Source organism: Cygnus atratus, chromosome 20 (genome assembly GCF_013377495.2).
Source record: "Cygnus atratus isolate AKBS03 ecotype Queensland, Australia chromosome 20, CAtr_DNAZoo_HiC_assembly, whole genome shotgun sequence".
NCBI lineage: Eukaryota > Metazoa > Chordata > Aves > Anseriformes > Anatidae > Cygnus > Cygnus atratus.
In genome coordinates, this window is record NC_066381.1 from 6070775 (window position 1) to 6098162 (window position 27388).

The 27388-nt window shown below is 54.5% G+C and overlaps 1 protein-coding gene across 1 annotated transcript in view; it reads left to right on the top strand.

The window, feature by feature from the left end:
• The first annotated feature begins 5142 nt into the window (after positions 1-5142).
• LRRC75A (leucine rich repeat containing 75A) overlaps positions 5143-27388 on the top strand; it is a 68972-nt gene continuing 46726 nt past the window's right edge. Inside the window, exon 1 of the mRNA XM_035559236.2 lies at positions 5143-5403. Coding sequence (XP_035415129.1) covers positions 5143-5403 — 261 coding nt within the window. The remainder of the gene's footprint in view (positions 5404-27388) is intronic.

Genomic DNA, 27388 nt, shown 5'->3' on the forward strand with positions numbered 1-27388 from the left:
TAATGCTTCTGGATTCGTCCACTCTTCCAGTTGGACTAAATTATTTAACATTTGCCAATGGCTAATAATAATAATATATATATATATATTTATTTTTTTTCCTGGGAGGCAGATGTAACCTTATAGGTTTGCCTGGCCCAGAGGAGAGACAGTGCCTTTGTCCCTGATAAAGGGACAACCCCCTTAGAGCCCTTTAACAAAACTGAAGATGCAGGAGGCTTCTTGGGGAGGATGCAGGGGGCTTTTGGGGGGGGTGCAAGGCTTTTGCTCGGCTCAGGAACCGCTGGGCGAAGTCCTACACTTAGCACTGGAGATGGTCGGTATGATAACACGCGCACAGGAGAGGCACCCAGCAGCAACTGCTCTCTGCTGGCTCTTTGGGACTGAATTTTAAGCAGCCGAGTTACCTGGAAGCAAATCCTGCCCTGTCGGCCCCCCGCCTGCTCTGCAGCTAGCCCAGAGCCCCAAGGTCTGGTGGTTTTCAGGCAGCGAGGAGGAGGAGGAAGGCACTTCCCTCTGTATCACACCAGCATTTCTCTGGCTGCTCAGGCTGCGTTTCCTTTGCTCTGGGCGGTGAAAAAGGGGATTTTTTATTTTTTTTTTAATCTTTTTTGTTTGCCTTTTCTAGTTGAAGCCGATTATGGAGAACGAATTCAAGGTGAATAGGGAAAACTTCATCCGCTGCCCGGAGGAAACGCATTGTGTCTGTGTGATTTCTCATTTCTTCTTAAACCACTCTCTGAGTACATGTAATGTTTCTCATAATTATATTGCCTCGTTTATCCCTGGGTTTGGTTCGTCTGCAATTACATCCTGCTGCACTTCACCTGGCCCTGCTGCACCGCCTCGCTGCCAGCCTCGCCAAACCCGAACCGAATAAAGCCTGGGGAATGGGTAGCTGTGTGCTCTTCTGAAATCAGATTTTTATTCTATTTGGCTCTTGTCCCCAGAGAGGCTGTGTGGAGGCTGGCTGCTCTCCTCCGCCTGGGCCTGGTGCTGTCTTCCAGCAGGGCTGCTTTTTTAAGTCAGAGACGAAATCTCTTTAACTCTGGGATCCCTTTAAATGCCATCTTGACAGCGATGTTTCAAGTGGCCAGCTTAGTCCCGTCCACACAGCAAGCAGCGCTAACCTGCATCTGATACTGGCATTTAAAATTAATCCTAATCGTTGCCTCCCCATCAAGACAAACCGATGAGTCGTGTGCTGCCCTCCGAAGCAAAAGTTTGCCTCTGGTGAGCGCCAGCAGCAGAGTTTGGGTCCCAGCAAGTCCAGGTTTGAATGCCCAGAGCTGCTGGGGAGGGACACAAAAAGCTGGTCTGGGGAAGAGTCGTGGGCTGGGCTGGGCTCTGCGTGCAGAAGCGACGGTGGGAGCTCTTGTAAGCCGTAGATTTGTGGGGGTTTCTCAAAGCATTTTGAGAAATATCCCCCTTTTCATTACCCCAAATTGGACCATGCTTGTGCAGAGTGGATTTTCCCATTTAGGATGGGAGTTCTGGTTGAGATCTGAGATCAAAAAGGGATTTTCTGCTTTAGGCTTTGTGCAGAATTAATCCCCCCATCTCAGTCTGTGAGCGTACAGAAGTCGCAGCATCTTACAAAGCGCATTGCAAAGGCCAGCACAAGTGGCTTGCCAAGAGAGAGGTGTCACTGAGTCGCCATCTTCCAGGAACAGCAGCCAGCCCTTCCTGGCAGCGGGAGGTTTTACCCGTGGCTGATTTGAATCCAAAGGTACACTCGTTTATGTGTGCAGGGCAGTTTGGTGGTGGGCACGGGCAGCTGAGGCTAGGTGCCTCTGGTTTCAGGTGGCTGATGGTGGATCCAGTGTCAGGTCGTTGGCTCTTGTGGTGCGAGTGTGTCCTGGCTTCTGCACGAGGCTTTGTGAGGTATTACTTTCACTTTGGTGTAAAAGTGAGTGTTCTTAAATCTGAGTTCTGTGGGAGAGGAGAAAGTCTTCTCCCAGGGCCTCGTAATGTGAAATTATTTCCTTTTAAAGCAGCGGACTTTGGTAACACGCCCTTCATACGATGTACCATCAGAAGTGTGAAGAGAGTTAAGGAAAAAGAAAAGGCAAATTCCCTTAGATGAACATCTATTAATTTGCAGTTTGCACACATCTGCATGAAGGAAAAAATGCGGATTGGCTGCGGATCCGGTAATGACTTTTGCAGAGTATTTCAGAGTATTTCTCGGTCAGAGAGCTCCGGAGCAAGCTGCGGCCTGCGGAGAGCTGCGGCCTCGACTTGTTCCCAGCACACGAGCCCTGGGTGTGCTTGGTTTGTGCATGGACAACTGGGTGTGTGTGCAAGATGAGCATTGCCATGAGTGGCAAAATGAGGCCGGGTCCCTCCCGGAGGTGCAGTAGTGTGTCCTGAGCTCGCTCTGTTGGTGTAACAGGAGCTGCACTTTTTATTTTTTTTTGCCTTTTTGCTGGCTTTGTCCTGCGCTATAAATAAGCATGATCAGGAGCAGCAGATAATCTATCCGCCCTGCTGACAGGAGTGTCAGAAGTGCAAAGGTTGGGTTTTATTTATTTACTCGGGACTGCGGTTGCTGTGCGAAACCACCTCTCCTGCCAGGATGCGGCTCTGCTGGCTCGCCTCTCCTCCGCCAGAAGCGAGGGGAGGGGACTTTGGGCTTTAGCCCCCGTGGAAGTGTGCATCAGCTCCGTGGGCATCCCAAGGTGGGGGTAAAGGTCCCCCACGAGCTGATGCTGAGGGTCCTGGGGGCTTTTCTGGGAGACGGTGCCACGGAGAGGGTTTGCTTGCTAAAAGAATGAGCTAGACGTAAACTGGTTGTAATCCTTGCTCGAAGCTGGTTCAGAGGTGAGATAGATGCACGGCTCTTTCAATTGCTTGTGTTTGCAATGACCACAGGGAAGCAATTCTTGGTGCGGCTGCATCATGCCCAAACCCCTTTACCAGCAGGCCGAGCACCTGCATCGCAAAGCGTTTTGTAACGAACAGGCTCTGGGATGAAGCTTCGGGACAGGCAGAGGATTGTAGGGCTGGAAGTGCTGCTGGTGCTCAGCTGATTCCAGTGGGAAAAATGCCTTGTGACGGGCAAGGTGAGCAGTCCCCTCCCCACGGCTCTGCGGCATAGCATCGGGCTCCAGGTCAGGAATGATGCTCTTCAGTTTACTGACATGCGCCCCATGGAATCCCCTAAATCTCTGGTTGGTTTCTACGAACCAAGTGGCTCTGTGTTTCCTCGTGTGGCTTAACCTGCCAGGGCTGGAGCAGTGAAATGCAGTTTTTAGCTCATGGAAGCAGCACAAGGTGTACCTCGGGGGGAAGCACTGGTGTTAAGTTTGGCTTTGGATGCCACAAAGCATCTGCAAGCCAGAGCCAAAGCCTACCGAAGACGATGGGGCTCTGCATGGTTCTCATGGTACAAAAACGTGTTACAGTGGCCGGACTTTGGGGTTTTAGAAATCTCTGTGCAGGCCTGCAGCCATTTGGGTATGCAGGAGAGCTGCCTTTTACTCCTCCGAGTAACAAAATACCTGCGTGCTCATGGAGGGGCGGTTGCACAGGTTGCAGAGGAGGCAGAAAGGATGCAAAGCCGCTCGGGGGTTATTTCTGCACAGCTACAGGCTGCCCCCGTGGCATGCACCTGGTGCAGGAGGGGATGCCTGCCCGGCCGAGCAGCGGTGTGGGACGGATGCCCGCAGCTTGCTGCACATCTGTGCTGGAAGGCAGCCCGCCAGGAGTGGCTCTGAGGCTGCTGCTGGGGCCGTGGCAGTCAAAACCTGAATTCTTCCCAGGTTATTTCTCGAGACATCCGTCTGCTGCTGCAGCAGGTGAGCGCTGGCTGTTCCTCACCCTCCTTACCCCAGAGCTTCAACCCACGCCCCAAGCCCTGCCAGGGGGGTGGCTGGGAGAGGAGGAGCGGCCAAATCCCAGCTGGGGGGCTGCTGGGGGGCTTCTGGGGGGTCCGGGCCGGGGCCGGGGTTCTGCACAAGGAGGGTTTCAGGCGGGGCAGCCGCAGGTGGGGCTGAAGGCGAGGGAGCGGTCCCTCGGAGGAAGAAGCCCCCTGCGGGGAACCACCGCCGGGATGCGCCCCGCAGCCCAGCCCCGGTGCCCCCCCCCCCGCCCCTTATCCCCAGTCCCCCCCGGTGCAAGCCCCCCGTGCAAGCCCCCCGTGCAAGCCCCGGCGCTGCAGGGCGAGAGGAGGCGGAGGAGCAGCAGCAGCAGGAGGAGGAGGAGGAGGAGGAGGAAGGAAGAGCCCCGTCCGGCTCCAGCTTCCTCCGCAAGCCCTGCCTCGGTGCACGGTGCCCGCCCCCGGCCCTCCCCCGGCTCTCCCCACTGCATGCCCCTCACCGCCGAGCCGAGCCGTGCCGAGCCTCCTCCCGGCGGAGCCCCCCCTGCGGCTCCGCGCAACAGTTGCCCCCCCAAGAAGTCGTGGCCATCCCTGGTCCCCCCACCCCCCACCCCAGCCCGAACCCTTGGAGAGCCCCCTCGGCCCCAGGAGGAGGAGGAGGAGGAAGAAGAGGCTGGGGGGCGAGCTGCGAGGAGCCCCCACCGCTCTCGTCGGCCCGGTGCCGGGGGCAGGAGCCCCGCCGAGCCCGGTGCGCGCCCCCCCCCCCCCCCCCCCGCCGCAGCCATGGAGCGGGGCGGCGGGGCCGTGCCTCGGCTCCTCCGAGCCGGGCTCGCCCGTCCTTGCCTCCTCTTGCCGGAGCGGAGCCGCCCTGCCGCCGGCCACCGGCCTCCCTGCTGAGCTGCGGGGGGCTCCGAGCCCCGGCCGGCACCCCCGAACCCTTGGTGCGCCCCCCGAGCCCTTTGGGCATCCTCCTGTCCCTTCGTGCGCCTTCCAAACTCCTTGTGCATCCCTCTTGTGCGTCCCCCTAAACCCCTTGTGTGTCCCCCCTACCCCTTTCTGCATCCCTCTGTGCACCCCTAAACACCCTGCGCATCCCCCCCACCCTCCTCTGCATCCCCCTGTGCACCCCTTTGTGCCTCCCCCTGTGCACCCCTAATCCCCCTGTGCCTCCCCCTGTGCACCCCAAATCCCCTTGTACACCCCTTTGTGCCTCCCGCCGTGCACCCCCAATCTCCTCTTGCCCCCCCGTGTGCCCCCCACCCCCTGGCATCCCCCCACCCTCGCATGCAGCCGCAGGGCCACGGGGGCCAGGGACGCTCGCCATGGGCACCAAGCAGACCAAGGGCTGCCAGCCGGGCAGCGCCGGGGAGAGCCCCCCGACCCACCAGCGCAAGAAAGCATCCCCCAGGGACCGGGGGGACTTCCTCGCCTCCCTCGTGGTGAAGTCCGGAGAGAAGTTTGGCAAGGGTGCCGGCAGCCTGCCCCCCTACCACCGGCGGATTTGCATGATCCAGGACATGCTGGTGCTGGTGAAGCAGGGGAAGCAGGAGGAGGCCACCGAGCTGCTGAGACACCTGCGGCAGGTGAGGGCGCGCAGCTTTCTCCCCCGGGGGCTGCTTGCTTGCAGTGGGGAAAAGCCAGCCCGGGACCGAAAGGCATCCCGTTCCTGAAATCCGGCGTGCTGCCCTGATAGCAAAGAGGGACGCGCTCCTTCTTCGCGGGTCTGACTTTTGTGGCGTGCTTTTGGGGACGTGGCTGAGGAGCCGCGGGGTGGTCGTGGTGCTGGGCACAGGGAAATAACCCCAGGGAGGTGCTTTGCATGGTCAGGAAACCCCGCTGGCTTCATTTTCTCCTTCCCTTGGTGGCTCGCGCTGATAGCTCGGGGTTTTGCGGCACGCGCAGCCCACTCGAGGAGGTTCCCACTCAACTTTGAAAAGTTGGGTGGTTGAGGCGGATCTGCAAAGCTCCGAGGCAAATCGAGCCGGCAGCTTTTGAGAACTGGCTCTTTCCTTCCAGGCTGAGCAGCACCAGCAGCTGGCAGCTTTGCTTTTTAGCTCGCTCCTTTTGACGCACGGCTCTCGGTGGAGTTCTGCTCGTGTTGTGGAAATGCTGTCGGAGAGGGGGGAATTAATTGTGCCGAGCTCGAGACCTTTCCCCTTGAAAATCTGTTTGAGCCGGGCATTAGCTGAGAGGCAATGCTACGGGAAGGTGGTTTGAGCAAACAGCAGGGCAGCCGAGGAGCGCTGCTCCGCACCCAGGAAATTCGCATTTAACCTTTTCTGCTGATAGAAGATGATAACGAGACCGAAGCGCTGGGCGTCTTCAAGGCTCTGGGGTACGCCGGGCTTTGAGGAGCCGCAAGTTTTCCATGCAAACAGAAAGTAGGGCTTCACCAAGCTCGGGTTTTCATGCCAGAAGCCTGCACGGCGTCCTGGTGTTCAGCACAACCAGTTTGACCAGCTGGGGGAAAGCTTGCGGGGCACTGGGAGCAGCTTCTGGCCCCGTAGCTCTGCTCAGCGTCAGTCTGTCCGTGTAAAAATCCAGCTGCTCCAGGGCCCTGTGGGTTTCTCCTTGTCGTCTTTGCGTTTGGGCTTTGCTTTTTGCATTTTCCCCCCATTTTCAGGTCCTGTTAACATTTTCACAAGTGGATGAGTCGCTCCGGGCATGGCCCTGACCCCGTCACCCGCCCCACCCCAGGCACGTTCCCATTACCCCAGCGGCTGGCATCCCTCTGCCCACAGCTACGCGACTTGTTGCTGTCTTTGGAGGAGCCCAGCTGAGAAATCTGAACAGTTTCATATGCTTTTGTGTTAGAAACCTCTTGAGACCGGCCTTGAGATAAGGTGCCCTCCGAGATGGACGTGCCCTCGCCCCAGAGCAGGCTCTGAGGTGGCCGTGAGCCAGGTGGCAGCTCCGTGCCCCAGAGCTGCGCCGCTGCAGCCCCGCTGAGCTTCACCCTGCGACAGGAGCCCATTGGAGCTGGCAGAGGGACGGGTGCTAATTTTAGAGGGTGTTTCTATCAGCCCTGCACACGCAGACAGAATAAGCCAGGTGCCTGTGAAATACCGTGAGTTGTTCCCAAGTTCTCCCTGGCTTCAGGTCCTGTTTTTTCTTGGTGATGCTCTGGACCGTCCTCGTCCCTCCTGTGTCTGTGGGATGGCTGGGGAAGGTGTGGGCATGTGTCACGGGCACTGCCCTAATGACAAATCCCATCATGGGGGCATCCCATCATCTGCCAAGGGAAAAAAAAGGTCTCCACTTTGGCTAGAAATCGATTTAAAATTCCTGGGGGAAGCAAGGGACCTGTTACAGTCAGATAAGTCGTCGTGAGTGAGCATTGCTGAAGAGCTCGCTCTGATAAAACGTATCTTAAAGTGTCAAAATAGGGAACACTTTGTCCTAGATACTATAATAGACTTGAAGCACATTTTTAATGAGGCGGTATTATTCTTTTGCCTCCGGGTAGCGCATGTGGGATGCCCCACTGAGCAGATCCTGACGGCCGTGGGTTGTGACGGGTCGGCTGTTGGTGTGCTGGCGGCTGCGGGGACACTGGCATCGCTCCCGGGGGAGGCAGCTGGGGCTGGGCGGTGGTGGAGGCTTTGGGAGCTCCTGAATGTGGGGTTTTGGGGGAAAAAAGGGGGGCAGAGACCTCTTCTCGTTAGCAGTGGTGCAGCATCCATCGCAGAGGGGCTTTGCTGCTTGGGCTGTGTAATTACAAACTTAATGCGTGACGATGATGGTGATAAGGCTGCAAGACTGGGGTTTTCCAGCAAAACTAGCTCTCAGTTGCGTTTTGACTGTTTTCTTTGAAAATCCCAGCCATTTAGGTCACTGGGAGTCTTTCCACTGACTTCATCAAGCTTTGGAGCGAGCCCAGCACGCTAACGAGGGGGCAGGTGACAGCATCCCTGCATTTTGGAGGTGCTCCATCCCTGGTTTAAGTGGGATGAGCGTGCTGGCAGACACGAGGCTGAGCAGATTTTTGGCTTTCCTTGACCTAGCTCCCTGCCCAATCCCCATCCACCGGCTGCGAGAGGAGGCTCAAGGGGACCCCTCCTGCCTGCCGGCCCCCACGCCCCAAAAATTGGGGTCGACGATCAGCAAAGGGGCAGGGCAGCAAATGGCCATTGCGCCAAAGCACAGACAGGTCCTGTGTGTGCTCCACCAGCCTCTGGCACGCGCTGCCTTCTGCGTTTGCTGGCCTCTTGCATTTCACCAAATTTGGCCAATTTCCCCCTCTCCTCCACAGCCCCAAAGTGGGAGCGCCGCTGTTTCCTTTACAGGCTCCTGCAAGGATTAAGGAGCATTTCCAGAAATGCTTTGGAGGTTGCAAACAACTATAAAAGCGCAAAGATAGGAAGCAGGCTGCTTTTTGTTTAAAAAGGTTAAAAATGGGAATAGCAGCCGGCCAGACTCATTCGCTTCGAGACTGCTCCTCGGAGAGGTCACAAACATCCCCAGAGCCGGGGTGATCTGACCCCTGCCTTCCCCCACAATAACGCCCAGCCTCTTACTGCCTGCAAGGTCTGGCAGCGGCCCTGAGCGGGGCTTCGTGCTCGTATTGCTCAGCCTGAGGCAGTGATGGGTTTTTTAGCTGGAGTACCGGTGGCTATTTCTTTCTGGGTTGGTAATGCATGGCAGGGAGCTGAGAGCCTTCCCAAACTGCCCTATTAACCCCACTCCCCCAAAAGTGCTGCCCTCTGTTGATGAGGGGTGATTCCCCATAACCCATCCTTGCCCATGCTGCACATAGGATGCGTTTGGCAGTTAGAAACATCTGAGGGTAAGTGGAAATAGGATCAAATGCTTCCCGCCTTGGTGAGGCCAGCATTTGGGATCGCGATAGCAGAGAAGCCTCCCAGCCCCGTGGATGGAGCCACTTGCCTCTCATGGAAATAGTCCTGGTGCTGAACAAGTCGGGATCCAGTTTCCCTGCTGCAAAGCCCAGATTGACCTGTCAGCATCTTCGCTGCTTGCCCACATGGAGCTGCCACAGGGCCTCGTCCTACGGGATGGTGAGAGCTGAATTAATGATGTTGGCTCTTGGAGACACCTGGGACCCCGCTCCTGGACCCTGTACCCCAACCCTAAGGCTCTCAGGGGTGGGAGAATTGCATCTTCTCCATGCCAGTGGATTACCGTGCCCATTGCCAAGTGTTGCAGGAAGCAAGAGGCTTAAATATTGTATAGAGCATCCCTTTTTTCTTTTTCTTCCTTTTTCTTTTCTTTTTTTTTTGAAGTCCTCTTGAGTTTCAGTGGTTAAAGCAGCCAAGCACTGTCAGTGTATTAAATTCTGGGAGTGTCTCTCCTGCTGGGGAGAGAATTTGTAAAACAAAGCATGTTTTCCTCCTCTCTGCTGCCAAACGGATCGTTTTCCCAAGCGGGATGGCGAGGCGCTTCCCAGCACATTACGTCTTGCATGAGGAATTTGCCATCGGCTGGGGCTCGGCGTGCCCTCCTCGCCAGGGCAGGGGCTGCTGCTGCTGCTCGCCACGGGCTCGGCCATCGCCTGCCCGGGGCACGGCGTGGACAGCAGTCCCGGGAGTTAAATAAAAGGGGAAAACAGGGCAAAGTGTTCTGGTAAAACCCTCGGGACGCCGAAGGTGGCCGGAAGCCAAATTGCAAGGTCCGAGTCGTGGTAAAGCTTTGTGACTTGTCAGGTGGCTTTTTGGCTGATGCCTGGGCGGTTTTGGGATGTGATGAGGCTGGGGACGGGGCTCAGAGCCCCTAAAAGGGGTGAAGGCACCGCGATAACTTCAGCTTGGAAGAAGGGGATGGGGTTCAGCGTGGTCTGATGCCTGCTGAGCTTTGCAGAGCCCGAAGGGTGCAGGCGGTCGCCCCTTGCCGTGAACGTGCAACCCCGTGAGCTGTCCCCAGGTGTGTCCCTGAAGCTCCCAGGGGAAGGCAACAATGTGGGGTGAGGGGGCTGCGAGAGACCCCAAGGCTGCCTTGGGAGGGTCTGGGCGGCTTGGGAAGCTCGTAAGCAGTGTGTTTACTGTTGCTGGTTCTAAGTAGCATTTTTCTACTTAATGAGTCCCTCCCCATCTGGTTTTTGCCAGCATTTCTGGGCTCTGCTCTTGGCTTGCACAAGGAGGTTGGCAGAGAAACGCATCGGGATCGGTCATGGCGGGTCAGGAGTGCTCTGAGGGTTGCTCATTTCCCCCAAATGACCCTTAGGGGAGACAGATGCTGTTGTGTGTCCTCTCCACGTCGAGGCGGATACGTTGTCAGCTGAGCTGCCGGTGATCACGGTGTCTCTGGCAGGGTGAAAGGGATGGGTTTTGGTGTCTCGTCGTCTAAGATTCAAACCAACTCCGCCAAGGATGCCGCCAGACACTGTTTTGCACCAGCCTTGAAGCACGTGCTTCGCCCCACAGATGGCAAACCTGCTGAAATATCCCTGCTTGGCCGTGTATTTGGTGTGTGTATCGATGCCTCGAGCAGACCCTGGGAAGCTCTGTGGGTTCAGGTGACCTCAACACAGCCGGACCACACCGTGTCTGCCCTTGTCCCCTTGTGCCAGCCACGGGGACTGTCCTGCAGCCCCTGGGATGCTGTTGGACCTTGGCACCATCGCTTCTGCTCCAGGAGCGTGGTGCCCCCACACAACAGGCAGACACGAAGCAGATTTTAGTGCCAGGCTGGGGATGCCCTCGCCTATGGCTGTGGCACGGCGAGGTGGAAATTGGGCAACACAGCTTCGCAGGGCCCCGAGCTCAGCGCTGCCGCTTGGGGCTCAGCAGTCGGTTTCCTCTGGCCTGAGTTGCTGACGAAACCACCGCCGGTGCTTTGTGCAAATATTTTTAACCCCCAGGCTGCTGATAGCATTGGCAGCAAATGAACGTGCCTGATGGCAGTGGGGTTTGGTGTTTCCCACCCCAAATGGGCGGTTCTGGCCTCATTGCCGTGCTCTGCTGAGAGCTGATCTCGTGCGCTGTCCTCTCTCTGCTTCCTGGTTTCCCATCCTGGTTCCTTCTGTTCTTTTCCCTTCCCCCGTGGGATCCGTGGGTGGATGCGCCCCGCTGTCTGCTCAGCATCTTAGCAGCCTGGCTTTAATTAAACCCCAGGAAGGGGACTCCTGCTGCTCGTCCTGAGCCAGACGGGGGATGCTGAGATGCAGGGGGAGGGCAGAGGCAGTTCCCGCCCCGCAGCGTGGGGGCAGCCCCCAGCTCCCTCTCTCCCTGTGCCTGCAGCAGCGATGCTCGCCGTGCTGCTGGCATGGTTTCCTCTCCTAACTTCCCTGTCTCCCCTGGGATCAGGAAGCACAGAAATCGGCACCGGTAGCGAACGCATTAATGCAATCCCTGCAACACGCCCAGGCAGGCTCCATTTGCAACACAAGGAGAGCCCAAGCAGGGCTGAGCCCCGTGTTCCTATACCTTCTGGCACCAAAGGGCACATCCTGGCCGAGTTCCCTCCATGACCAGCCACCAGAGACCCCAGCTCAGCATTCCCCCGATCCCCAGCATCTCCCCGGGCCCACCGAGCTGGGCTGTGCGGGCTGCTCGTGCCCTCGGCAGAGCCAGGAGCACCACGGCTGGGAGATGCTGCTGGCCGGCAGCCCCTGGCCACCACTTCACCTGCTTCTGTAGCACCAGGATCGCATCTTTTTTTTGGTGTTTTTTTGTTTGTTTGTTTGTTTTTCACCTGGGCTGCTTCTGCTTTCCTATCTGGTGGCAGGGCACCTGAAATCCAACCTGTCCCCCCCCTCTTGGCAGCTTCGTGTAGATGGCATCATTCCCTGTGTCGGGGGGTCAGTGGCCGTGGCCTCTTCTTAGGTAAGGGAGGTGCTTATGCATTAATACTGGTTTCATTCTGGTACAAAGAGATAAGGGATTTTTTAGCCTTTAATTTCTTTTGCAGGCCCTAGCCAAAAGCCCAATACGATTTAATTCCCTATCTCTCTTTTGTATAGCTCGACCTCTTTCTCCCCCAGTTTTTGTAGAAAAGACCTCTGGATGGCAAATTCAGTGTTTCCTCGGAAAGCAAAAGCAAATTGTCCTTTCCATCCCTCTCCAAATTGAAGAGTTAGCTCCAATTACCTAGGGGCTATGACCTCGCTTCTTGGCAACCTGGTGGCTCTCCGAGTTCCTCAGATCTTTGCAGGACTGTTCAGGTTTCAAGTCCTGCATCTCCCAGGCTCCCCGACGGGCAGGATGCCTGCCTCGGGGTGAGCCTTTGAGGCAAGCCTCGGACAAGCATCGGGGCAGGAGGGAGGTGCCCCATGCATTTGTGTGTCTCAGTGGGTATTTAATGCCCTATGGCCTCGTTGTTGTATTTTCCATGAGGTTTGGCTCTCTTTCCATTACAGATCAGGGCTCAGGGCTGATCTCGGTGCAGGCGTTTCTTTACAGGATATTTCTGGGCATTGCGCTGGTTCAAGCAGCCCGTGCATCCTTTTTGTAGGTTTTTCCTGAGCTCTGCTTCGCCCAGGCTCTGATCGGGCTGCCTGCCGCTGGTTTCTTTTCTTTCATGTCCCCTTTCCTTATGAGGCTGGTTTCTAGGAAATAGCAGCTGGGTTCCTGGCACCGCTTCGCTCCGGACCTGCCGCTTCCCGCTGCCTGCCCTCCTCGGGAGGTTTTGCAATGTTTGTGTCTGTGCTCACGCGGTGAGGGATTACATTCACGTGTTGCACAAGAGGTTTTGCTAAGGCCCTGTCCCTAAACCTCTCACAGGAATTGGGCTGAAGTGAATGTTAATTAACTAAAGAAGCCCCCAGCAGCCAGGCTGTGCGCTGCAGGACCCTTGGGTGCAGGGGCTGGACATGTGCGTTTCTCCGGAGGATGGGAAGCAGATGTTGGATTTCTTAGCTCCTTGCTTTACCTTTAGCCACAGAAAGTGAGTGCCAGCTGGGAAAGCAAAAGCTTTCTGATTTAGAAAGGGAGAGCCCAGTGGTACAGGGCTGCATGTGTAGGGCTCAGCCGAGCCCCATCGGGTTTGGGGACGGTGACCCGCGCGACGTCAGCTCCCCATTGACCTATGGTGGCACGTAGAGCTAACAAAGCTTGTTTCATTGCAGTGTTCTGTCATTTATTTCCATATTTCCTTGTATTTCTCTGAGTCTCAATACTTGCTTATCGAGATCAGCATGCGGAGAAGTAGCAGAGAGTTGTCCACCTTCCATTAATGTGCCTCTTGCTGGCTTTGGGGCACGCTGAGGATCCTGCTCACTCCTTTTGAGCACCAGCTTCCCTACTGGTACTGCTGGATGGAAACTGAATTGCCAAGAGAATGTTAACCCATGAAGGAGAAGTCCCCTGCTAGCTACAGCCAGGGAAGAAAGTAGGTGCTTGTAGGGTTCCTGCTTCCCACTGTTATCCAGGCATGCTTCCAGGGGAGGAGTTATGATGCGATGCTGATGTATCACTGCACCAGCCAAGCAAGGCTGCGGGGACATGGGGAAGAAGCAGACTTTTGGCATCTGCAGCCCCCAAACCAACGTCTTGGGGAGTCCCCTCTGAGCACACATCAGCCCTCTCGCTTCTCTGGTGCAGCTTTTGGCCAAAAACACCAGTAGGGACATCAGTGTGCTTGCAAATACCCGCCTCAGCTGCCATGCCAGAGTGACGGTGAGCAGTGGGGGCAATGGGATGGGAAAGCTGAAATGGAAATGCAGAAAAGTACCGTGGTTAGGACCAGAAGGGATGCTGGATGTCTGGGAGCAGGATGCGGGTGGAGCTCCCATCTCCCAGCAGGGGGGCATCAACCTGCCTCTGTGCCTCTCCCAGCCCAGGGCATGGAACTGGTACTTGCCCATCCCAAAATGCAGCTCTCCCTGCTCTGTGAGCAGAAAAAGGGAGGATTTGGGGGAAATCTCACTGTCTGTGGTTGCTGTGGGCTTCCTGGGTGATGGCAGCTTGCAGAAAGGCAGAAAGTGAGAAGCAGTTTGGGATGTGAGCACGAACAACTTATCCGTGGCAGTGACCGCAGCCAAAATCAGCAAGGAGGGGATCTGGATTTAAGCAGCCTGGTTTTATGGGTAGGATTTTTTTGGTTATCCTTTAAGCAAGAGGATGTTTTCCTGTTGGGTTGTAAAAGGCGGGTTCAGCTGGGTGCAATGTGATACTTCCTGCCCCGAGCAGGAGCTGGGCGGCTGCGGGGTTCCTTGTGTGTGGCTTTACTCTGGTGGCAAGCGGGGAATTTTTGGTTTACAGGATTGATTGCTTTCAGTTTTATTTTTTTATTATTATTATTTAGATTTGTGACTCAAGTTACACAGAGATGAAAGCTAGAGTTCAAAATGCAGGAAATTAGTATTTGAATGGGATTTGATCAGACAAAAACCTCAAAGTATGCTGGATATTTAGGGCACACAAACTTCTCAGAACACATTTTACATTTAAAGCCAGCTGATCCATTAACCAGAGTATTAATTTTACACAATTAATTATTCTTCTGGCCACCTTAATTAGTGAGCTTGGCTCTCGGGTTGCAGCTTTCCTTGCAGATTGGAAGGCAAAAACATGCATTTCTCTGAAAAGGGCAACGAAGCGAAGATGTTTTCTTTGCCCTTGTCAGGCTCCCCCAAAGCCCAAGGTGCTTTGGTTTTTCTGGTTGCTGTTTCATCAGTGACTTCCCTTAAAATTTCGGCAGCAAGCACGCCCTGCTGCTTGGGCTGACATACGCCGGTTAACATGAAAGCGTGGCCATAGGTTGTCATTATCTTGAGTGGCTTGTTTGAAATGTATGCTTTAAAGTAAACGCGTGTAATGCATAAAGCCATTTTAAATGGCTGTATTAAGTGGATTTTAATGTCATTGGGTTGAATTCTTGTGCAACCCAATCCTTTTTTTTTCTCCCTTAGCAAGGCCTATTTGTGGAGCCAAATGTCTTTACCTCTGGGGTTTTTAGAAGAGAGTGAGTGACCTGAGGGGTCCCACCCTGCCACAGCTGCACCTCCTCACCCCTACCAGCCCCCAGAGAAGCATCCAAATCCCTTGGTTCCCTAGGGAGGGAAGTTAGAAACCCATCAAGAAAGGGTTTTCTTTCCAGGCTTCTTTCCCCCGAGCCATGTACGCAATGCCTGCGACCGAGTCCCTGAGGCTCCACTCTGCCTGATGGTTAAAAACTGCGTGCTGTAAATAAAAACATGCAAGCATGGGATAAAACACGGGAAAGGCTGAATTTCCTCCCTTAACCCCTCCGAACATGCCCGTTTTCACTCAGTCGTATACTCCTGTAAGATGGGACGCGCCTCCCAGTTCTGAGCGGAGCGAATTGCAGGGCTGAGTGGGTCTTCGAGGGGCAAATGGGGAGGCTTTTGAAACTCCCTGTGAAAAGTGGGGTTAATCTGCTCCAGCTGATGGCCTCCTCCATTACCTCCCCAATCAGCATCCCATTTTTCTTGGGGTGTTTTGAGAGAAACCCTTGCCTCAGCAATTCCCTTCCTGGGGCTGCCTCGCAGCCTCTACTCGAGCAGACAAAATTATTGTGTGTGCCATTAGCAAGCTGTGTAATGAGAATTAGGGACTGCCTGCCCGGTGAATCGGGCAGAGGGCTGCAATTTAAACAGCCTGGCTGTGCAGGAGAGCTTTGGAGAGGAATTAAGAGCATTCAGCACGGCCCTGCTTCCTGCAGGTGTTGTGCTGTGCCGGCGCCTTCTCTTCTCTTGACTGCAGAGTGCAGGGCTGTGCTTTTCATCTTCTCTTTGCCTTATAAACGTTGCCTTTAACCCAATTCCTGAGTGCTCTTCAGCACCTGCAGCAGAGCATCCCTAGGGTGGGCGGTGCAAACAGGCTCCTTCCAGGTCTCTGTGGTGTTATTTGTGGTGTGGCTGTAGTGCAACAGGCTTGGAGAAGACCCCAAACCCAACGCTTGATGGGCATGGATGAAAGCCAAGGGGTGAGCCACGGTAGCTCTGCTGGGCTGAGAAATGAGAGCTGCCAGGCTGCCTTGGGCATCAGGACGGAGGGCAGCAGCAGCTCCTAAGGTTGCTCCGGGTTTTAGGAACACCCTGGGTGCGTCACAAGTGACCTGGGGCTGCGTCGGCGCAGCACCCGGCATGGTGCAGGTGGCGACTGTGTGATTGCAACGCAAGCTGGTGTCCCGATGCATGGCTCCACTCCCCCTGTTTTCCAGGCTGATGCACAGAAGAAGTGGTCTCGGGGCTCTCCCTGCCCTCCCGTGGGCTCAGGGCTAGTTGCTCTTTCCTCCGTTTTCCATCCCACACTGTAGCTGCAGAGGGAGTTTGGGGCAGCCCAGCTGCGCCCACGCAAGGTCTGGCTACGGCGAGCCATGCCCGCCCCGGCTCAGGCAGACACGCAGCAGCTCTCTGATGGGATTAACTCCCTGAAACGTGGCGAGAGAATTCTGCGTGCCGTGCTGTCAGCTCTTGCCCGGCAGCTGCTATTCTCCACCGACACAAAGGAAATAAATAAGCTAAACTCCTGCAAGCCATTTTTTTAAAATATTCGCTTTCAACGTTGCCGCACCGTGTAAATCAAATACGTTTCTAGCAGGAGTCGTGTTCGCTTGTGAGCCCTCCCTGCAGAGGTGGCGCCGGAAAAAAATATGCAAAAAAATGGGTAAAAAATAAAAATACAAACCTGAAATAACCCCAAAGGCAGGAATGAAACACGGTGCGTGCAGCTCCAGGTCACTTTGCAGTCCTGGATTGCACATGGACAATGGCATTGTGCTGCTGGCCACCACGTGCCACGTCCTGGCGGGACTGGAGGCTCACCAAGCTCCATCTCTGATGTGCCAGGGAGTGCCACAGGGCTCGTTTGCAGCTCGTGCTGTCAATTAAGTGGGAAGCAGCCAGGCAGCTTTTCACCTTTGGTTCCTACTGGCTGCAGCAGCCTCAACAACCTCCTGGCTAGAGCACCAGAAATCCTAAAATTGGACATATTGCCAGTTGACTTGAAAGCAAGGAATAACTTCTCTTCGTTTTCATGTCTTGAGGGGGTTGTTGCTTTTTTTTTAATTTCTGACTCATACCTTGTGTGCAAGCAGTAGTAATGGTGTAAAAAGCATCTTATAGACTGCGATCTTACATTTGTGTATATATGTGTAAAATATAAACTATATGTGCAAGGAAATGGCCAAAATGTGGCTTGTGGCTCTCTAAAAGATTTCTCCATCCCCATCAGGCTTGTCTAGAAGAGCCATCCTTCTTATTTACATTTACAGCGCCCTAAAAGACACTGCAACAATTTCGGTGTAATTAGACATGAGGATTAAAACACCTTTCACATTACACGAGCGTTCTTGTTAGCAGCCAAAACCTCACCTCCAGCAACTGGACAAGGGTTGCGCTGTGTGGACTTTTATCCCCGTGCTTTCTGCCTGCGTTCCTGCAGCAAGTAACTGCTGCTGTGCCACGTGCCTGCGTGCCAAAGGGGGTGAGATGGGGATTTCCTCGCTCTCACTGGAGACGGCATCGCTGGGGACCTGCTTGGAGCCTGACCTTTGGCTGGGAGGTGGCTCTCCTGCTGCATGTGGCACGCTTGGGAATGCAGCTCTGGTTTTGTGGTTGGTATTTCAAGAGGACGCTTTGTAGGGTGTCGGTGGGGAGGCTTCATCCTGGGAAGGACCCTCCCCGTGTGCTCCTTTCTGACCACATTTCTTTTTTTTTTTTTTTTTTTCCAACAACCTTTCTTTTTTCCCAGCAGGTAGCAGCCTGGTGGCTGCTGTCCCCTGGGGCAGGCAGGTCCTGAGGGCAGGGGCGGCGTGGCCGTGGGCGGCTCAGAGCAGCTGCTGCTTGCTTCTTCCTGAGCAGGGGAAGATAAAGGGAAAGAAGGAACGTGGTAGCACAAGATGAGTCTCCTCGTCAGCCTGCTGGCCCTTAGAGGTAGGGTTTTGAACCCTCCTCACTCCTCAGTGGTGGCTTTGGCTCGACCTATGCTCCTGCCGAGAGAAACAAGTTGTTTTTTTTCCCCATTTAACATCTTGCAAAAAGGAATCTTTCCTTCCAGCGTGATTCCCTGACATTTTTTGAGGGGAAAAGGGTCCCAAGAGCCGGTCTGCGTCACCCTGTGCTCAGTGCTCCCAGCTCTTTGGGGACGCCGTGGTTCCCCTGCATGCCCTGGGGGTGAGGCTGGAGGTGCCCGAGGGGCCATGGGCTGGCTGCTCCGGCTGCTGGAAGCCAGCCCAAGGCCTGCAGCGGTCACGTCTTGGTGCTGACTCGCTGCTGAGATCACCGGCCGTTTATTCGGCTGCCTCGTGGCCAATTGAGGAGTTCCAGCCCAGGGTCACGGGTGTCTCAGTGGGACCAGAGCAGGGGGGGAAGGCTCGGCCGGCCGTGGGGCTGTGCAGTGAGCTCATCCTGGCTCTGCTCCTGCTCAGCTCGTCGTCTCGCATCAGGTTTCAGCGCTTATTCAGCCCCGCTGTTGTATCTGGAAAGCTCTGTTAAGAAGTTGGTCCTGCATCCTGAAGGCTTCTCGGGTTCTTCTTCCTCTGCTGCTAGCTTCAGGAAAGGCTGCCAGTCCAAAATACTAGCGTTGGCTATTCAGAAGTCGGAAAAGAAATGTTCTCGGCTGGTAACACCAGGGTTGCGGTGAGAGCTGGGAGCCAAGGACTTTGTTCTAGCACCTGTGGAAGTGTTCCTTGGCCACAGCGCTTCATGGGGCCTGGCTTAGCTGCCCAGGAAGGCTCAGCCACCCAGGGAGGAGGACGAGGATTAGCGAGGTGCTCTGTTACCGCCGGCATTTCAGGCCTCTGCTTCTGGCCGGGGACGCTTCCTGGGGCGGTGTAATGTTATAAGGAGGCAGGGAAATAGCCCAGGGCGTGGAGGCAGGAATCTCTACATTCCCAAAGGAACGTGTGTGTGGAGCCCAGGGGCTGGAGGATGCAGGTCGGGGGGAGGAGGAGGTGTGCAGGGCACTTAGACCTTCATCCCATGTTGCTCAGTGGAGTGCTGTGAGCCACAGCTCGCTGCCAGCACTGCTTTCTTGCTGCGTGTCGGCTCCTCTGACCTTATAAATTGGCAAGACCTAACCCTGGAAGACCAGGCTTCTACCTGAGCACCAGGCCACGGGGCTCACTGTGCTCCCATGGGGGTGAAAACACCAAGCAGGAGCTGACACAGGAACCATGGCCCTTTGGGTCCCCCTGTCGCACCCCAAAAGTGGTGGCTGGGTGGCAGCCAGCGGTGGCAGGGAGCTCCTCAGCAGGCTGGGAGCTGCGAGAAGCCAGAGCTGAAACCTGCCTTGGGTCTGCTGGGGCGCATCAGCTCCAGTGGGGCCACATCAGCTCCAGCGGGGCTCGGCAGTGGGAGCAGCAGGTTTCCGATGAGGCTGTGCTCCCCTTGAAGCAGGTTTTAGGTGTGGTTTTTAGGTGTGGTTGTGCTCGCAAGGGCAGCATGATGAAACCTGGCGGGCAGCGTGCCGCTACATGCTGAGCAAACCCTCCTCGGGCAAAGGTTTGCTCTCCAGGTCGTCCCGAGTTCGTTTGGCACGTGTGCTCCCGGCATATCCACCGGGAAAGGAAATATCAACAAGAGCAGCTAAATGGCCCTGGCTGTCAAACAAAGCAGAAATATTCTCATTTTTAATCGCGGGGGACTCCAATGCCTCTTAGTGCCTTCCCGAGGGAGCGGCAGCCACCCAGCGTGGGTGCTGCTCATGTTTGGGGTGCAGGCAGTGCCTCTTCCCCCGGGGAAAGGACCCGGAGCCTGCAAATGGGGCAGAAATTGTGGAGCAGAGCAGAGGCTGGTTGGTTGCTGTGTAAATGAGATCTGGGAATGAATTCTCATCGTTGGCCAAGTGCGGGGTCTCTTTCTGGCCAAGGGTGGGTTCCTGCGCTGTGTTCCCACAAAGCCCACCCCTGAGCCCTACAGGGGCAGAGGAAAGAGGTTTTACAAAGCCCTTTGGCTTCAGCAGGGTGTAAGCATGTGCTGAGGGTTAACCAGGTATTTAAGTGATTTTCTGGCTTGCCAAGCATGAGATAAGATATTGCAGAGGAGGAGAGCAGAGCCGTGGTCTCCCAGCTGAAGGTTTGTGCAGATGGGGACCTGACCAGGCAGAGGCAGCTGCGGGGTGAGCCAGGGGCTGTGGGTTCAGCTTGCTCTGGTTCTTCTGGTCCACGCAGGTGGCTGGTGAGCTGCAGGCACGTGGGACATGCTTGAGGAAGGATTGCAAGGGAGATCTAACAGGGAGAGCCCTGCCTCCTGCTGCTGATAAAGAACGGGGCTGGGGGACATCCCCAAAGCCGGGCCCCTTTGGTGGTGCTTCTGCTGCCATTTCCAAGCACTTTCACTGAGTTCCTTGCTGATGTAAGTCAGGCAAATCAAATTCACGTAGTTTTTTGCTCTAGCACAACAAAGTTTTACAATTGCACCTCTGGCCAGGGCCGGGCACAGGAGAGCGGTGCCGGGGGAACCCCCGCCGCGGGTGGGCATCGGGGCTGGGCATCCTCCAGCTGGAAGCAAGCACGGCCGTGTCTGTCTGGAGACATCCTTAGCTCTGGTGCCAGCTTGCCATGACACACTGCTAGGCACAGATCCTGAAAAAAAAAAAAAAGCATTTCACAGGTTTGATGAGGAGTTCAAAGGAGAAGTGGGTGATAACCCTGCTTTTTCCCAGGCTGGGGCTGGCCACTATGACCCCATAGTTTGGGGTAGCATGGCACAGTGGGTTTCTTTGTGCAAAGGTGTGTGTGATGGGTGCTTAATGAAACCACTTCTGGTCCATCTGCTGCCAGTGTCTGGAGGGAAACGAGCCGTAAGCTTCAGGTCGGGTTCATGAGATGGGATTACCGGGGAGCTGTGCTGCACGGGATGTGCTGGAGTGGGATGGGGGCCACAGCCAGCAGCTCCCTCCCCTCCTCGCCTGGCTTTTGGGAACAAGCAGGTGGGTGTCTTAGCTCAGCGATGGGAGAACGTGGCCTGGAGGCTGCAGAAGGGGAGGTGAACATTGGGGGAAAGCCATGGACAGCCTGGCAGTGCAATGAGAGTTTCTGAGAGCTGAGCTTTTAATACGCTGTTAATTTTCCCTTGGCCGTGGGCAGAGTGAAAACAAAGCACTGGATCTCTACCAAAACCCGGCGATCCGGGAAGCCTCTTTCTGTTGTTCCAACAAAGACAAGAAGGCACAAGAGATATATTTCTTATGTGTGGTGATGTTAGGAGTGCCAACCCTGTGTGCTATGTAACCTTCCTGCTTATCCTCCCCATGCTGTGGCCGCTTCGTGCACAGTTATCTGGGTTTGCTGCTGGGAATTTCAACCTGGCTGCTGGGAATTTCAACCTGGCTGCATCCTGCTGAGCTCCTTAGGTGGCCTGGGCTGGGCTTGAGCATGCCTCCACATATGTATCCAGAAGTACAGTTGCCCTGATTATTATGCAAAGCATAAATTATTCTAGCGTACAAGCCTGTTATGTATTGATTTGCCATCGCTTTGAATCCCATTACAAGAATCTGCTTTATTAATGGACTTTGTCTATGCTTGAGGTGAACTGCGATGCTGGATTTGCAAATGAAAGGACTGAAATTCATGGTGTCCATATTAATTACTTGTGCTCCGCTGGCCTCCTTGGCAAGCGGGTGGAAGCTGTGGAAACCTCTGGTTTTATTCCGTTCCTGTTGCTCTGTCTTGAGTAAGAAAACGAGCTTGGTGCTGTGGGGTTTGCCTGTTTTGCTCCTTTGCTGGAAGCCTCTCATACGCGATGAGAAGGTAGCAAGAGCAGAAAGAGGCTCCGAATGTGGTGTGGAACAGCAGGCCGTTAGCTGAAGGAGATTTTATTTTAGTGCCACATCCCACCCTGCCTCCCCATCGCTGGCTCTGAGCTAAAATCCACCGACCTCGTGTTCCTCCCAAGCAACTTTGCCTCCTCTGCCCCTGCTCTCCTCCCACCCAGGCTCCTGCTGGTGTATAAATGGGGCAAAAAATGGCTTGAGATGCTTTTCTTGGAGTCAGCTGCAGTTTGTTCCTTTAAATGATCTTTTTGCTAATGCTCACATTGTTCTATGGCAGCCGGTTTAAGGAGTTAATTGAATATTTCTCTCTCTGAGCGATGCCTTCAATTACTCCCCTCGAATAACCTCCTCTGAGAGCCAGCTGTGTTGAGGAGTCGTCGTTGCTCATTTTTACTATAAAGTCTGTATCAATAAGATTTCAGGTTTTGTTCTGGCATCTACCTGCTTCGAAGGATCCCAAAGCAATTGTCAAAGCATTTGTGTAGTCTTCCACTGCTGAAATTCAGTCCCTTTGAAGTAGAGGTTACATTTATTGAGCAGTAACAATATGTCCCTCCGTAGCTAATGCAATAATAATCAACCCAGGGCTTGGAAGTGAAGCCGGGTTTTAGGTAGCCGTTATTGGATTGCAGGCTCTTATTGTACGTGCAGGAAGGGATTGATTTCTTCTGGGGGGGGTACGGGAGGCTCCCAGTGGTACGGTAACACCATCGACGCTGCAGGTTCAGTGCAGTGTGGCCGTCACACCAAGCAAACCTTAGCTCTGGGGAAACCCAGCTTCTGCCAGCATCTTGCCTGAGGTCCCAGCTCAGCAGCCCCGATGGCAGCTGTGGACCATCTGTCCTGCTGTCTGTCCGTCTGCTGCAACCAGGTCCTGGTCCTCCCCTAGCTGGGATCTCCTCCTTCCCCTGTTGCCGATTCCCCAAAACTTACGGGACCTTAATCACCTTTGCCCCTTTCCCATAGCTGGATGAAACTGGCTGCCTTCTGGAGTTACTTGGAGGACAGACAGGTGGAAGGATGGACAGACAGCAGCCAGGCCTGGTTGCTTGATGGATTCATTATTAAGGTCGGGCCACCTGAATCAGGATTCGTGGGCTCTCCTCTTGGCACATCCCTTTGCAGAGGCTGCCCATGCTGGGTGCGCAAGTGGGACTGTGTACAGCGAGCGTGCTTGGCTCGTTACATTTAATTAAATTCGATAAGAGCAGGTGAGAGATAAGAGCAGATTGCACAAAGCACTGGTAGGCTCGCTGTGGCTTCAGGAACTCCCATGGATTGTAGCGTGTGCGGTGAGACGCCGCCGTAATTCCCAGTGCTGTGGCGCTGAGTGCTGCCCTCGTATCGGGAATCGCTCGCTTGCTGTGTGCCCACACGCCGGGCGGTCTGTAACAGGCCGTGGAAATTAGGGAGATGAGTGATCCCGCCCTTCTGCTTGCAAATCCCTTCCTCTTTTCTGCAAGGATCCCAGTGCTGCCTTTTTGTTGCTCCTGTAAACAAAGAGGTGCATGCGAACACAAGAACTGCATGCTCAAATGTAAGACTTGAGTGCCCGTAAGGCATCTCCTGTCCCCTTCCAAGTCCAAGAGGTCTTTGAGCTACAACTTGCTGCCAACAAAATAGTGGGGACCTAAGGAAAGCTTAAAAACTTAGCTGGTACTGCTGGATGGTCAGCTGCAAACAGCAGGAGACAGAAGGAGAGCCATGCAGGGCTCTGCGTTTCCTGGGCTGGAAAACAAAGGTGAGAGCAGCGTGAATGGGTTTTTCCTGCTCGAGTTGCCTGAACATTGGATGTCTAGGGTGAGCTAATTAGAGGGGCTTTTCTTGGCAGCTGACTGATAGAGACAGCCACGTCCCGGGGCTGCCTCAGAGCAGGGGCAATCGGCACCTTAACGTGAGCGAGCAGCAGAACAAGGTTAGGCCACGAGGCTGGGTCCTTACCTGTCAGCAGATGAGATGCCTCCTGGCCTGTCAGGCTGTTTGCCCACTGAGATCTCAGAGCCTTTTGCAAGGGAGTATGAATTGGGTTTTACATGGGGCTGGCCCCTGCTGGGATGAGGGTCCCCGTGCAGTCTGCAGGGCCTGTAGTAGCCGAAGGCACACAAAGCAGAGCGATGTTAAAGACAAAATGCAGCAGCTGGTGCCATGGTGGTGCTCTGAAGAGCAGGTCTCTTTAGAAACAGGAGATTCCTAAAAGCTACGGTAGCTGCAGGGCAAAAGAAGAGCTTGCTGCTCCTGGTTTGCACTGCAGTAGTGACCCTGAAGTGCAGGGACAAACCCCAGCCCTGCTGCTGACCCGAGGCTTGGACGCTGCGGTTTGCTCTGGGCTTTCTCCAGCGAGCACTTCTAGCAGACACACGAGGCTGGAAATGGCGGATGCTTGATGCAATTTGTCATATTTTCTCTTAATGCTTCGCCACAGAGTTGTTAAGGGGAGCTCCAGCTTGCAGAGGAGAATTAATGGGGCAGGACAGAAGGGACCTGAAGCCTCCTTGTGTGGGTTCTGCAGGGGCTGGGGTCCCAGCAGGAGCAGTGGTCCCAAACTGATGGACCAGCAGCGGCTTGGGTGGGAAACCAGGGTGTGGGCAGCTCCTGCTGCTTCAGGAGGGATGCGTGAATAATATTTTGTGAGCTTAAGACAAATGCTTGTGTTAAAGGCATTGGTGGACCTAAACTGTCTGAATTGTTCAGAGCCTGGAGTTCCCTTCCCCAGGCAGTGCTTTTAAGCCCTTTCTGTACTGGGATCCCACCGGCTCTGTAAATCAAGGTGGGGGGCTATCTGTTCCCATTAAATATCCACAGGCACCTTCCTGAAAAAGTCTGCAAGCTGTGGTCTGGCCTAACTCCAATTGGAGTAATTACATTTGCCTCACAGTTTAAAGTAAAGGAGGCACGTTCTTCTGCCAATCTCTTATTCCTGGTTATTACTGGGATGGCAGCATCTTATCTGCCCATTAATCCGTCTCTCTGTGTTTCCAAAATTCCAGCCTCCTGGAGGGGGTTTGGGCTGCCACCATTTATTATTTGAGTCAATCTGCCAGGCAAATGTTTACTTCTTCCCGTAAATGTTTACTCTTCTCTAAATGTACCCTCACTTGAGGCTTGAATGTGCAATCAGCAGTCTCTGACTAGTATTTACTCTCCTAAACAGAAAATATCCCATGCAAAACTCCGGTTTTGCACCAGTCTTTTGCACCCTGGGGATTACAAACAGAAATTTGCGGCAGCAGTTGCTGGTTTGCCTGGGCTGGGGACTGTCACCCTTGTCTCTGGGCTGGTTACAGGGGTGTTTGTGGGTGCCATGGGGTGCTGGGCACCTGGAGAATCAACTGCCCTCCAGTCCTTCCCAGCAGTGCCTGGCCACCTTGCCTGGCCTTATTTCAGCGGAAAGTAAGGCAGCAGCAAACTAATTAGCAATTAAGCAAATGCAGGAGGGCCGATCCCGTGCAAAACAGGTGGGGGCTGATTCCAGGGGCTGTGGCCAGGCCTAGAAGATTGCAGTTGGCAGATCCATAAACACGCAGTTCTTCTCTGGCTTAGGAATCTCAACCAGACTCTAGAGGATTGGTGATCGACCTGAACGTCCTAAGGATTAAAGGCAAGGAATAGTGTGTTTTGTGGGACCGAGCAGCTCCATCCGTCCTCCCTCGTGGAACAGCCCTGGGGCCTGTGCGCACCCCGTGCTGTGCTCGCTGCTGAGCACGTCCCATCTCCCATGCCCATCTGTGATCCGGCCTCACTCGTGGCAGACGCCCTCCTCATGAAGTCACCTTCCCCAGAGGAGTTGCTGAGGGTGATGGATTGCACTCAGGATTAATCCCTCTCTTCCTCCATGCCCAATGCTTGTTTACAATACCAGCCTCTCTGCCTGGCGATCCGTTATGCTGCTCTGGCACTTGGTAGTGGATAAGAACCAGTTTTGGAAGAGGTGCTGGCCAAAATAGCAGCTCTAGGGATATTTATGAGCAGCTGCGACCGAAGGAGCTCTGGGCGATGTTTTGCACAGTAACCTCATTTGGGCAACCAGTGACTGCCTTCCCCCCGCGTTCATAAAAGCAGCGACTGAGCACCCTGCTCTATCGTCTGGCTTCTCACACAGACCTGCTGAATTTTCCTCTAATTGCAATTCAGTGCGCAGTGACAAATAGTTTAATAAGAGAAAATGTGCCCGACTTCCGCTGCTTATGGCTGGCTCCTGGTGGCTTGGGGGAGCATCGCGTGGTGCCAGCTCTCATGGAAACGCAGCACGGAGCGCGGGGAGCCGAATGCTGGGCTCTTGGTGTCGTGCTGCAGTTCCTGACAGGCAACAGAAAGGGACTAACAAATCCTTGTGCCCAGCGAGAGGGAAAGATAAGCTAGGGTTATGACTCCTAATGCCTTGTTTGCCTTTTTTTTTTTTTTTTTTTTTACTTTTTTTACTGGGAAAATGGCATCGCTCGTGTAGGGTTTGCCTGGGGAAGTCAGTGGTGAGCCCTGACTTTGGGCTGGGGTATGGGGAGCTGGGTTGTTTCATGTTGTTGCTTGCAAAAAGGAATCCCAAGGTCTGTGGCTGCACCCGTGCCTGGCTGCTGTTTTCCCAAAATAACTGGGAAATAACTCTTGTGCCTTCCATGGCTGTGCCCAGGAAGTTTCCTTTGCTCGCTGCCGTGGAGGGAGGCATTGCTTCTTCCTGCTGGACTTCTGAGTTAAATCGCTACTTCCTTCACAACCTTCTTTTTTATCTTTTTGGAAATGTACGATGTTTGCATTGCAGCAGAAGACCCCTCCTGCAGAGGCTGAATGCAGGTAGTTGGTGGCAGGGGGCTGTGATCCCTCCGTCCTTGCCCCCAGCTGGTAAACTGTCCCCAGGGACTGGTGAGGGTTTGGCTTTCTCCTGGCCTCCCAAAGCTAGAAACAAGTCAGACACATTGCAGGAAGGGCATGGGTGAGAGCAGGGAGGATGAGCAGCAAAAAGAGCAGAGTGGGAACATGCTTTCAGCCCTTTCCATTATCCCGGCTTTCTCTGCTTGCTTGTGTCATTGATCCCAAATCCTGCCTGACCTGGGCATCAGTGCAGCAGCATCACGCAGGATGTGCATCTCAGAGACACTGAGATCTCTGGTCCACTCTTGCTGGTGCCCCTGAGGATGCCAGGGGCTCGGGGCAGCTCAGGGATGCAGGGACGTTCCCCTTCTGCTGATGCAAACCTTCCCCAAACCATCACAGCCCCATACAGGACTTTGGGTGCACACCAGAAAAACACCCCTCCAGCCAGCACTGAGACAGCCATGGTCTTACCAGCTCATAAATACCATTGTTTTTTACCCATACACCTATTTTTATATTTTGTACTTTCTGTCCAGGTAAGGATCCTCCAGGGAAAGGAAATGTGCTGTAAAAACCCATAGAGATCGGAGCCAGATGCTGGGCGTTTCCTCCAAAGCTCGCGATCCGCGATTTGCTGCTGACAGCCTGAGCTGGTGCTAAGTTATTAAACTGCAGATGAGCTCATCGCTTGGCCTCGAACAAGTTTCAGCCTTGAGTGGCTTTAAAATATTACATGTGGTGGGAAGAGACGATGCTGGTGTGGCAGAGAGATTTAGGGAGCAGCTGAGAAAGACATCTGTGCATGAAGAATGCTTACGGGGAGGGAGGAGGGGAAGCTTCCTGTGAAAAATGTGAGCTCTCCCAGGAGAGATACATTCCCAGATTTGTTGGTTCTATATTTTAATTTTAGCTGAAAACTGTCAGACTTCTGAGATGCTCAAAGGGAAGTGGCAAATGCTAAGCCTGGCTTGATCCTGAAAGATCCCGGTGTGCTGAGAGCTGCATGTGTGGAATTGCTCCTGCCTAGCCCCAGATTCGGCCCCTTTAGTACTGCGTGTTGTTTGCCAGTGATGCTGTATGACCATGGGTCAAATCCAGCTCTGACCTGATGTTAGCTTAATCC